The following is a 13,717-nucleotide window of genomic DNA, read 5'->3' as shown; positions in this document are numbered from 1 at the left end:
ATAATGGTGCCACGCACAGGCAACGCAAACCAATGGTGTTCTTCACTTAGGTGTACTAATCACGGGCGAGGGTAATCCTGTGGTGTTCCTCACATAGTGGGTACTACGCACAGGCAACGCAGGCCCATGGCGCCGCTCATATAGTGGTACTAATCATAGGCAACGTCCAGAACCATGGTGTTGCTCACGTGGGTACGACTCACGGATACTGGAAACCTACAGTGAACCCCTCTCTGCTGCTACTAATCACAAACCTATTTCGTATGTAATATAGTGGTACTACTCGCAAGTACAGGCAACCCATGGTGTTCCCAGCGTGATGGTACTCATGAAAAGTAGTTTCATGGTTCTAATTCAATCATCCCTTGGTACCCCCTTTTAGTCGCCTCTCACGACAGGCAGGGGATACTGTGGGTGTATTTTTCGTCTGCATCCCCCACCCACAGGGGGCAGAGAGAGAGAGAGAGAAAAGAAGAAAGAAGGGATCCGTCACTTCAAAAAATGAAGTAATTGACGATGAAAGGCAAGGGCCACGAAGGGCGTGAAAATGAAAGACTCCCTAGGCCTCGAATGCTCTAATACTTATTACATAAAATCAGCTTCATGGTCCGTATCGCACTTCAATAGATAAATACTTAATTGTGAATGCTCTAATACTGTCGGGGTCAGAAAAGAATAAGAGTTGACCCAGGGAGGTCGGACAGGATAGACGAAAGTGAGGAGCCTGGCACACGTAAGTGGAAGCAATGCCAAGACTCAGCTAAGGGCCCCGTAGTCACCAATCCACACTCCCAAGTTGAGAGCCCCTTGTAGTCACCTCTTACGACAGGCAGGGTATACCGCGGGTGTATTCTACATGTGCGTCCCCCACCCGCAGGGGGTAGTGTGTTTGGTCCGCGAGAGGTATTTTTTCTCCTCAAGTCCGCCGGCAAGCCGGTTAGGACCCCCCGTATCCGCCACCTGGGACACACCACGTGGGAGTATCACCTCTCCCCCTGCTACGCCAGCATAGTAGGTTCGTGGTTCAGTAGGTTCGTGGTTCAACAGGTTTAGGAATGGGCGAGTGCTTAAGAATTGGCTTATTTCACTATAACAAATTTATTTCTGAGGTTCCCAAAATTTTGTTATACTGGTATTTTACTGTAGTTACACATCAAATGAACCACCATCTTGAACTCTTTGACTGCCACATTAGGATGCCAACCAACTACGGAACACCTGAACACGTGGTACCAACATAACATAAACACTTCAATGACAAAACCACAACATGAGTTCACATACGTAACTCGAGTAACTATTCTCACTAACAACAACTCGAATAAACAATCCAAGACCGTCCTTTTTGTACCTTGCCTGGCTAGGCTACCAGAAAATTATGACACTACATGGTTTCTTTTATCTTATAGTGTCTCCAATAAGCTATATACAAATGAATAGAACATTCTGTAAAACTCGTGACGAAGGTGCATTGTTTGTAGACTCTTGCCCTGTGTTGCACAACATTACATCGGATTTATACATCATATTTACAGGTAATAATAAATTATATACTATTAATTGCATGTTCCTACATTAAATAAAGTTGTATTAATAAACATACAGCAGAAGTATCGTGAATAACCTCACATGTTCTGTTACACAAGACAGATCATACAACACACAAGTAATAAACGATACGACCACAATTTATACCAAATCAAGTTTGTACTGACAACCTGTTGTACATAACTACGTAGATAATAATAATAATAATAATAATAATAATAATAATAATAATAATAATAATAATAATAATAATAATAATAATAATAACATAATCATCAATTACTAATTGAGCTCGATATTACCACTATTTACCCATGGGTTTAGGGGAGTCTCTGTGGCTCAGATGGGAGCGCGTCGGCCTCTCACCGCTGGATACCGTGGTTCGAATCCCGGTCACTCCATGTGAGATTTGTGCTGGAAGAAGCGGAGGCGGGACAGGTTTTTCTCCGGGTACTCCAGCTTTCCCCGTCATCTTTCATTCCAGCAACTCTCTCCATTATTATTTCATGGCATTTATAAGTCATTAATAAATCACCTTGGGAGTGGCGACTCCACTGTAATACAGTGAAACCTCGGAAGTAATAATAATAATAACTTTGTAATTTTGTAATTTTGTGAATATATTGTATTGAAAAGGTGGAAACATTTAAGTTATTATTATTATTACTTATATATTGTTCAATACGGACCAAAAACATGAAATTCATAACCATCAATGAAACCTCGGAATGCGAGTAACTCGGTCTACGAGTGTTTTGCAAGACGAGCACATGTTTAAATGAATTGCAACTTGATAAGCGAGTGAGATTCCGCAATACAAGCGTCACGTGTGCCTACATTTTCCCCTCCCCTGTGCCTTTGTTTTCCCTTTCCCCTGTCTGTCTGTTTCCTGTAAGAGTGTGCGTAATCATCTCCCGCGCCTGACTTCAGTTGGCGTGCCTCGCTTGTACAGTCAACACCGTACGAGTGTACATGTTTTGTTTCTTTCATTAGTGTTATAACTGTACTGCAATGATGGGCCCAGTGAACGAAAAGAAGGCTGAAAATGAATTTGGTTGGAAGGAGATGATTACGATGGAAATTAAGAAGGAAATTATTGAAAAGTACGAACGAGGTATACGAGTGGCTGATATCACGATATTTTATAACACGTCTACATCAACGATTTGCACAATATTAAACAAGAAAGAAGAAATAAAAGTGGTAGATGCAGCAAAAGGAGTCACAAGGCTATCAAAGCAACGGCCACGTGTTCTGGAGATGTAGAAAATTTGCTTCTCTTTTGGATAAATGATAAGCAACTAGCAGTCGATACAGTGACCAAGAATTTAATCTGTGAGAAGGCAAGGACACTGTACGCAGACCTCGTACGTAAATTACCATGTAGTACACGTACGTTAACAGAAATCGAAAAAAATAGTCAATAGAAACTCTCAATTCAACTGAAATTGAGAGAAGTGAAAAATGTGGGAAACGGTGGAAAATTTTGTAGAAAAACACCACCCGAATAAGGCTGTAGCAGTGCGAGCGATGAATCTGTTCAGTGACAATGTAATGTCACATTTTTTTGCAATCCTCAAAAAGAGGCAAAAGCAACAGTCATTGGACAGGTTCACCGTTAAAGTTGCACAGAAAGAAAACAATTCCAGTGAGCCAACAGATAACAGTGATTCTGTTAGTGAAATTCGTGCTACAGAGTAACTCTTCTCATGTCATCTCTCGTCACCCTCACATCAAAAATGATTCTGTTGTAAGGTAAAGTGCAGTTTAATTTGTTTTACGTTATATTTGGTTTTGGAAATGTTATGCAAATAAATATTTTTGTGTTGTGGATGAATCATCCGCATTTCATTTGTTTCTTATGGGAAAATTTGCTTTGATATACGAGTGCTTTGGATTACAAGCATGTTGCCGGAACGAATTATGCTCGCTATCCAAGGTTCCACTGTAATAGCCTATACATGGTTCATTCATTACATCCCTGATCCGGTCAAAGACTGGAAAACACGTAATATTTCATTCAGCCATGGGTTTAAAGAATTGTTTCAGAGTTATACTAGTCCATTACACACTTGCAGCTAGGTAGCAATGAGGGTTAAAGAACATTGCAGAAACTTACGTCTTTACCAGCCAGAGAAGCCTGCTGTGGCAAAACATGCATACCTGCCAACTTTTGAAAAGGGCTATCAGTAAAACTCATGCACGACAAAAAAAATCTAACGATTTTGACATACCCCGGCTTCAACAAGTATAATTACAGAACCACGTAATCAATACTTTATTTTTTGCGTTGGGCAAAATTAAATATACATAATCACTCACAGAACATGTTTCGACCACTTAATGGTCATTATCAGCTGTATAAGGAAAACTTAGATGAAAAATATTGGACAATAAGCACAAGCGTTAATCTTTAGGTTATGGAAAAAAAACATTTGCTGTTTCGATTGTTTGATTGGTAAAAGTTATTTGGTATCTTCTCTGTTATATTATGGCGGTCATCTGGTTAGGGCAGCTTGTCTCACGTTATCATATCATGAAAAGATGTTTATTCCGCGCTGCCTTGGGGATCTGTCTTTGTGCACGACCTAGTGTAGTAGCGATGTGACACGGTTTGATTGTTCGTGCAATCTGCCATTTTATAACAGAGAAGATACCAAAGAACTTTTACCAATCAAACAATCGACACAGCAAATATTTTTTCCATAACCTAAAGATTAACGCTTGTGCTTATTGTCCAATATTTTTCATCTAAGTTTTCCTTATACAGCTGATGATGACCATTAAGTGGTCGAAATACGTTCTGTGAGTGATTATGTATATTTAATTTTGCCCAACGCAAAAAATAAGGTATCGATTAGGTGGTTCTTTAATTATACTTGTTGATTATACTCATCGATACGGTTATGAAGTGGAGAACTTGCAATACACCGGCTTGATGAAAATAATACTACTTCAGGGCTACAAAATTCAATATTTCAGACTTTAAACGGGATACTTCAATGAAATCATATCTACTTAGATCATAGGCCAATGATTTGTACATGAACATGACAATCAAGAAGAAATCCATGTTAAACAGCAGCAGGTGTGGTGAATATAAGTTTGGAGCATACATAACACGACTTCCTTGATAAATTAAGCAGATATGTGATAATTGAGAAAGGCTTTACACAATAAAACTTGTTTAACGTAACAAAGGCAAGAAATAATATAATACACACTGCATATCACATGCTAGTTCGATTTTAAAATCATAGTTGTGGCTTTTTTAGCTTCCTGCAAAAAAGTCTTGAGAAAATGTTTTGTCATAACAGGGACCAGAACTCCTGGTCTTCAAAATAGAAATAGACTCCAGAGATTCAGTGGAGATGAATGATCAAAACTTTGTTCTATTTTTCTCCACAAGGCTGAAAACACGTTCACATTCTGCATTGCTATGGGGTATGGTGAGAATAGAGAGCATTACTCTAGAAATTTGGTTATACTCATTCACCAACTCATCTGTAGTTTCATGCTTTAACACATCATCCTTGAGTGGGAACTTGTTCATAATGTAGTCACAGACAGAACAAAAGTAGTTTCTCACTGATGAAAGAAAATGGATTTATCTGTATCTTAGAGAAGTCTTAATGCCAATAACTAACTCATCATCGCTTCTTTGATTTTGAATCAAGTACTGTTTCTTGTTGGAGTTATTCATGATAATCTACAAGAGGAATATAGCATATGAAAATGTCCAAGAACAAATGTCTTGATATCCACTGAAACATCGGAAGGAACCTGGATCACTGAATGTCACATAAAATTATAACATACACACCCAAGGCAGTCAAACACTTCATTAAAACATGTCAAAGCACACAAAGTCTTAAACCATGAAATGAACACGACGCCAACCTCGTGAATAAAGAATATGCACATGGTAGAAAACATACACACACGTGGAACAAATGTAATTCTTCTTATTCATCTTTATGATATAATGGGCTTTGCTAATAGCAGTATATCTAGTCACTGGAATGAATGTTATTAGTCCAATGAATATGGGAAACTGTGAAGCACAGTTATAACACAAAAACTCAAACACTTCATTAAAATATGATGATGATGCTTGTTGTTTTAAGGGGCCTAACATCGAAGGTCATCGGCCCTTAATGGTACGAAATGAAAGAACAAAAATTACAAAGGCATCCACTGACCAAAATAAAAATAAAAAATGTCATGAAGAATGAATGGATGGACAGGAACCCAACAAAACACAAAACAAACAAAAACAAAAACCAGTGGATCGGATTCAATAGAGAATGAAAATAACATTATTACCGACCAAGGAACCACTTATAAAGCACAATGATGCTTGGTGTCTAAAGGGGTGCAAAATCCACGTCTACGGCCCCACAGAATGGTACATGTCGCAAGTAAAATAGAACCATGGTATGTGTCATGTTGGGGTATTAATCAGAAGTAGCGAAGACTCACGGTGTTCCACAAAAGATGGTACTACTCACAAGTATTGTACACTGACTGACAGAGCAAATGCAACACCAAGAAGGAGTGGTTCGAAAGGGATGAAAGTTGGGGAAAAAACAGAGACGGCACGGACGAATAATTGATGTTTATTTCAAACCGATATGCAGGTTACACAATGCGCACGGCATCGACTCAGTAGGATGTAGGACCACCGCGAGCGGCGATGCACGCAGAAACACGTCGAGGTACAGAGTCAATAGGAGTGCGGATGGTGTCCTGAGGGATGGTTCTCCATTCTCTGTCAACCATTTGCCACAGTTGGTCGTCCGTACGAGGCTGGGGCAGAGTTTGCAAACGGCGTCCAATGAGATCCCACACGTGTTCGATTGGTGAGAGATCCGGAGAGTACGCTGGCCACGGAAGCATCTGTACACCTCGTAGAGCCTGTTGGGAGATGCGAGCAGTGTGTGGGCGAGCATTATCCTGCTGAAACAGAGCATTGGGCAGCCCCCGAAGGTACGGGAGTGCCACCGGCCGCAGCACATGCTGCACGTAGCGGTGGGCATTTAACGTGCCTTGAATACGCACTAGAGGTGACGTGGAATCATACGCAATAGCGCCCCAAACCATGATGCCGCGTTGTCTAGCGGTAGGGCGCTCCACAGTTACTGCCGGATTTGACCTTTCTCCACGCCGACGCCACACTCGTCTGCGGTGACTATCACTGACAGAACAGAAGCGTGACTCATCGGAGAACACGACGTTCCGCCATTCCCTCATCCAAGTCGCTCTAGCCCGGCACCATGCCAGGCGTGCATGTCTATGCTGTGGAGTCAATGGTAGTCTTCTGAGCGGACGCCGGGAGTGCAGGCCTCCTTCAACCAATTAACGGGAAATTGTTCTGGTCGATATTGGAACAGCCAGGGTGTCTTGCACATGCTGAAGAATGGCGGTTGACGTGGCGTGCGGGGCTGCCACCGCTTGGCGGCGGATGCGCCGATCTTCGCGTGCTGACGTCACTCGGGCTGCGACTGGACCCCTCGCACGTGCCACATGTCCCTGCGCCAACCATCTTCGCCACAGGCGCTGCACCGTGGACACATCCCTATGGGTATCGGCTGCGATTTGACGAAGCGACCAACCTGCCCTTCTCAGCCCGATCACCATACCCCTCGTAAAGTCGTCTGTCTGCTGGAAATGCCTCCGTTGACGGCGGCCTGGCATTCTTAGCTATACACGTGTCCTGTGGCACACGACAACACGTTCTACAATGACTGTCGGCTGAGAAATCACGGTACGAAGTGAGCCATTCGCCAACGCCATGTCCCATTTATCGTTCGCTACGTGCGCAGCACAGCGGCGCATTTCACATCATGAGCATACCTCAGTGACGTCAGTCTACCCTGCAATTGGCATAAAGTTCTGACCACTCCTTCTTGGTGTTGCATTTGCTCTGTCAGTCAGTGTACTTCGTACAGGTAACGCAGACCTATGGTGTTTCGCACACAATGGCGTCACCTACAGCCTACGCAAACCGATAAGTTTCCTCACCTAGGGTACTAGTCACGGGTGCCGGTCCCAAGGGCCCCGTGGTGTTCCGCACATAGTGAGTACTAATCACAGGCAACGCAGACCCACGGTGTCGCTCATATAGTGGTACAACTCACAGGCTACGCCCAGACCCGCGGTGTTGCCCACATGGGTACAACGCACAGGTACTGGAATCCACCCGGCCAGGCTTTTTACTGCAACGAATCACAAACATATTTCGTACCATGTTAGTGATACTACTCGCAAGTACATGCAACCCATGGTGTTCCCCGCATGATGGTACGAATCAAGAGTAGTTTCATGGTTCTAATTCATTCATCCCTTGGTCGCCCCTTTTAGTCGCCTCGCACGACAGGCAGGGGATACCGTGGGTGTATTATTCGTCAGCCTCCCCCACCCACAGGGGGTGTGTGTTTGGTCCGCGAGAGGTATTTTATTTCCCTCAAGTCCGCTGGCAAGCCGGTTAAAACCCCCCTATCCGCCACCTGGGACGCGCCACGTGGGAGTATCACCACTCCCCCTGCTACGCCTGCGTAGCAGGTTCATGGCATTAAAATATGTCAAAATAGGCCAAAAGAATCAAGGAACGCCAACTTTGTGAACAACGAACCCTGAAGTGGTCAAAGAATATAGGTTGAATCACAACAAGAAAACGGAGCGAAACAAAGAATTTTCGGATCAGAGCCTATTGACACCTAAGATTCACACGGAAGAACTTTTATCCCAGCTTTAAATTCAATTCCAATAACGACACAAACATCACATGGTTAAAAATACCAATCATATCAAAGAATGAGTTATTGACTATCACGGACTTGCCTTCAACCCACACAAACAATCAATTGTATGGAAGTGGAGTGTTTATCGAATGTTAACGCTTCAAATTTTTGTCTGCGAAGTCGTAAAATGACACCATCCATCCATAAAACTGTAAAATGCTGTAATTTCTATAAATTTTATGAATGAACCGTAAACGTTAGCAGGCATGAACATGCCATACATAACGACTACCAAATCATTTTTGATTCAAGTTCTGTCATTTATAAAGAGAAATATTTTATACCTAGAATAATTTGTGAGGCAATAGAAATTGCTGAACACCAGAATAATTTTAACAAATGTGACAGCTATATACTGAATAGATCATGGTTACCCTCCAGAGTTAACTTGTCAACATCTTTCTCCTACACTCTGGAGGCCTTGGATTGAACTATATTTCTAACAGGGTCTCTCTATCTTGAGTCTGGTTACTATGAAGTGACAGTTGCCAATACGTCATTTGTTCTTGCTCTGAAAACTACCCTGGTCGCAGGATCGAAACATGTCAGCAGATTATGAACATTACGCATTACGCAACCTAATACTGCCAAATTAATATTATGTCAGTTAGTGGTCATGAAAGTCTACGTATTAAGGATCTGATTCATTTTTAGTGCATAGCCGCATACCTTTCTCAACTTTAACCAAATGCCAATGCTAAAACTGCAGATGAGAAGGCAATTACAAGCCACAGTGTCTACTGCACAACCCTCTAGCTGCAAATAAACCTCCATACCAAGCATTCATGTCCATCAAGTTCAGTACAACCAGTTCATTAGACACTGGTTGTTCTGGACTTGCGCACACCACAAAATGCTACTCTCAAAATATCAATACCGGTCAAATTATAAGTCGAATAAATCCCTTAAGTGTCTGGAACTATGAAATTTACCTCCCATCCAGATCTCGACAATTTACAATCTGTGAATAAGTGGTCAACAGACGTTGAACTTGTTCCAAATCTCCAGCTTTGGCTGCTTCAAGGAGCTGGCATTCTACATCTGCACTGCCTGAAGGAGGATCTGAAAGACGAATATGAACTGAAATACAATCCCCGTCATAACAAAATAAACAACACTTAAAATTAGAAATGCACCATAGTTCATGACACATTTCAGACTCTTACCCCATTTTTTTTTTAATTTGAAGAATTAATGTATTAGTTTGCAAGATAAATTTTGTCTTTGCTTGTGAACAGCACGGAGCACAAGTACCCTACAGATAAGTTCAAGATTACGACTTATAGGGCAAAGCGTTAGAGATGAACGGTTAAATATAAAAATATAAATGGGCAAAAACCAGTACAACAATTTTGGATTTAAGAAAAAAAATTAATACACACCAGCAAAAAATATAATAAAAAACAATTCTCTACATAAAATTTACAACTTTTTCCAGATATCTTCAGTGACTCAAGACTACAGCAATTAATTCCATACTGCTAACACAGCCATTTTCCTGTGATTTAACAAATGAAGACACAACAAAACCTGAACTGAACTGAGGCAAAAATTTGAAGTGAACAGACAAAACTATAATTTTATTTATGAGGACTACTTAAAATTTACATATATATTTCACATACCTTGAAGAAGTTTCAGAACATTCTCAGTTGCAACCTGAGCAGCAGTGTATCCTTGTAATGAAACAATACTGGCATCTACATTGTAAGATAACAAGATCCGGCATCCCTGAACGTTATCTTCTCGGGCACACCAATGGAGAGCTGTGAACAAACAGGAACCATTTCAGTGTTTTCAGTTATGGCAGGCAAAGTTCTTATTTGCACTGGCAAGTAGGTAATTCCAAAGCTTCAAAATTTGTTAACAATGTGATCAGGCTCCAGCAACATAGCACTCTCAAAGAGATTTTTTTTTTTGCTAGTTGTTTTACGTCGCACCGACACAGAAAGGTCTTACGGCGACGATGGGACAGGAAAGGGCTAGGAGTGGGAAGGAAGCGGCCGTGGCCTTAATTAAGGTACAGCCCCAGCATTTGCCTGGTGTGAAAATGGGAAACCACGGAAAACCATTTTCAGGGCTGCCGACAGTGGGGTTCGAACCTACTATCTCCCGAATACTGGATACTGGCCGCACTTAAGCGACTGCAGCTATCCAGCTCGGTGAAAGAGATTTTAAGCATGCCCTATACCAAATTACATCCACGATCAACTGAAGCAGCGGAGAAATGAACTAACTAGGACCATTGTAAGCCACTTTTGATTTTGCACCTCCAAGGCGAACAACTCCACAGTCAGGTCGGTTCCCGGTAGGTCATTGCAGCCATTTTTGGATATGCGCTGGGATTCTGCCGGAGCACTGAACTAATGCGCAACCATCGCCACCACCGTGTAAGAACGTCGACTGCTCAAGGCTTGAGACAGCGTGGATGGGAAGTGCACGAGGAGGTTCACTGCATCTCTACCAATGACTCTAATCGGAGGGCGGACATCGTAGCCATCAACAGAGAGGACATTAAAGCAATGGTCTTAGATCCCACCATTCACTTTGAAAGAGACCTTAATCAGGCTCAGGATGTGGACCTAGAAAAGCAAGCTATTTATGTTCCATGCTTGCCTTACCTTTCATCAAAGTATAAAATACCTATCGATCGTTGGATTTTTAGAGGCCTGCTATTCGGAGCAAGAGGCACCCACCCTAGTCAGACATCGAACTTCCTACAAAACTTGAAAGTTCCATTCTGCGAGTTAGAAAAAATAGTAATACAGATACTGAGGGACTCTCTGCAAATCATTCATTTCAATCTGTACCTGAGAACGTGATTGACATTCCTCCCCCACTAACCCTGGGAAAAAAGATAACAGCATTAACGATTAAATTTACATTTCATGATATTTTTAAACTTCATTGAAATTGAAACTGTATTCCGGATCCAAATGGTCACCCTCACTGGAGAACGGATGATTTATTTCTTCAATAAATCTCTCTCCCTGAGGTATTGTACAACATGATTCCTGATATATTTCCTTACTTCCTGATGTTCTAATTACATTCTATGTCCTTTACAAGATATTAGAATAATTCCATATTGATAGTTTTCACTTTACATAGGTGAAATTAAGTGTATGCCCCTAATTCAATGCATCATAGGAGGATACACTTAATTTTACCTTTGTAAAATTCTGTCTCCTTGCTTCTCTTCTTTTCCTCATCATCAGTTGGCATTTCATGACCAAGTTGTAGTCAGAGCCCATGTCTGCTGCTGGAAACAGAGAGCAATCGGAAAAACCATGCGCATTTACCATATATACTCGTGCACTAGACCCACCTGGCCTTTTAATGATGATTATGGTGCTTGTTTAAAGGGGCCTATCATCTAGGTCATCGGCCCCTAATGGTACCAAAATGAGACGAAATGTAATGACAATTTAAAAGTTCAAAATCATCCACTGACCAAAATAAAAAACATGGTGATGAAGAATGACTGGATGGATACAAATTTAAAACAATCAGTGGATCTGACCCAGAAACTTAAACAACAGAATTACTGGCCAAGGGACTGCTTCTAAAGCACAATCCTGCTGAATTGAGGATGCTTGTTGTCTAAAGGGGTCCAAAATACAGGTCAACGGCCCCCCATAAATAATGGTACTTATCACTAGTAAAGTAGAACCGTGGTATGTCATGTTGCAGTACTAACCAAAAGTAGCGTAGACTCAGGGTGTTCCACACACTATGGTACTACTCACAACTATTCTACTTTGTTCAGGTAACACAGACCTATGGTGTTTCTCACATAATGGCGTCACTCATAGGCAATGCAAACACATAGCGTTCCTCAACTAGGTGTACTAATCACGGGCACCAGTATTCCCGTGGTGTTTCTCATATAGTGGGTACTAATCACAGGCAACGCAGACCCACGGTGTCACTGATATAGTGGTACTAATCACAGACAACACCCAGACCCGTGGTGTTTCTCACAAAGGTACTAATCACGGGTACTGGAAAACCCATACAGACTCGCCTTCTGTTACTACCTTTTTTTTTTCCTAGTTGCTTTACGTCGCACCGACACAGATAGGTCTTATGGCGATGATGGGATAGGAAAGGGCTAGGAGTGGGAAGGAAGCTGTCGTGGCCTTAATTAAGGTACAGATCCAGCATTTGCCTGGTATGAAAATGGGAAACCACAGAAAACCATTTTCAGGGCTGCCGACAGTGGCCTCTGTTACTACTAATCACATACCTATTGTGTACCTAACACAATGGTACTACTCGCGGGTAATGGCGACTCATGGTGTTCCCTGCATGATAGTACTAATCACAAGTAGGTTCATGGTTCTAATACAATCATCCGTTGGTCCCCCTTTATAGCCACCTCTTACGACAGGCAGAGGGTGTATTCGTCTGTGTCCCCCACCCACAGGGGATATCTGGCTTTTTGAGACAAAGAAAATGAAAAAAAAAATTGCACACTAGAACCCCCCCAACATAATTCGTCAGAGAAGAACGATTCAAATTCAAAGCGGTTACAAGCCTTATTGCAACTCCAATGACATCAAACAAATTTGTGAATAGTTTCGTCCATACGACACATGCAATGAAAACACAATTGTAAGTCATGCGGTACATCTGTGTTTCATAGTCAAATGTCTACCTCTGTAGCGTACATATAATTTAATTTCACATAAATGGTTTATTCTACCTATTCAATACTTAATATTATTTGCAATGCATATACAGGGTCTTTATTTATGCTTTGCAGCGACTTTATCACTCGAACTTGGCCACCGATGACAGGCCGCTACTGGCCACTGGCACGCGTGGTTTCGGGCACTTCGGCAGTTGCTGAGAGCTGAGCTCCGAGATAGTACAGTGACCAACGAAGCTACTGCATACTGTATGTCGTATTGTCTTTTTTTTAAATTGTGATTGTGTCTAGTGCTGTAAAGTATGTGAAATATTCATTACGTGAACGAGTATATCTGCACAATACTTACATTAAGTGCAGAAAATCGTGCGCTAGGACAAGACAGAAGTTTTGAGCGAAATTTCCAGGGAGACCCGTTCCTATCAATCGGACAATAAAACAACTGGCGAAGAGATTCAAACCTACAGGTTCAGTAAACAATAAAAATAGACGTAAAGGTTGTTATCTCCTACTGAAGCATGTTTGGTACGAGGATCATAAGTAAAAATCTGTGGCCCCCTCGTAGTCCAGATTTAACGGCATGTGATTTTTATTTGTGGGGAATGTTAAAAAAAGTAGTTGATGGGAACAACCCTATGAACTTAAAGTCTAGACAATACAAGAGTTGCAATTGCATCCATCAGTGCTGAAGTACTTGGTAGAGTAGACAAAA

The 13,717-nt window shown here is 41.7% G+C and overlaps 1 protein-coding gene across 1 annotated transcript in view; it reads right to left on the bottom strand.

Annotated features, from left to right (window-relative positions):
• Tnks (tankyrase) overlaps window positions 1–13,717 on the bottom strand; it is a 334,181-nt gene that overhangs the window by 218,808 nt on the left and 101,656 nt on the right. The window contains exons 7-8 of the mRNA XM_067146370.2: window positions 9,977–10,117; window positions 9,284–9,413 (exon numbers count right to left, since the gene is read on the bottom strand). Of these exons, the coding sequence (XP_067002471.2) occupies window positions 9,284–9,413; window positions 9,977–10,117 (271 nt within the window). The remainder of the gene's footprint in view (window positions 1–9,283; window positions 9,414–9,976; window positions 10,118–13,717) is intronic.

The sequence above is a fragment of the Anabrus simplex genome, chromosome 4 (genome assembly GCF_040414725.1).
Source record: "Anabrus simplex isolate iqAnaSimp1 chromosome 4, ASM4041472v1, whole genome shotgun sequence".
Classification (NCBI taxonomy): domain Eukaryota; kingdom Metazoa; phylum Arthropoda; class Insecta; order Orthoptera; family Tettigoniidae; genus Anabrus; species Anabrus simplex.
Note: the sequence above shows the minus strand (reverse complement) of the source record. Positions and strands in the feature narration are given on the sequence as shown.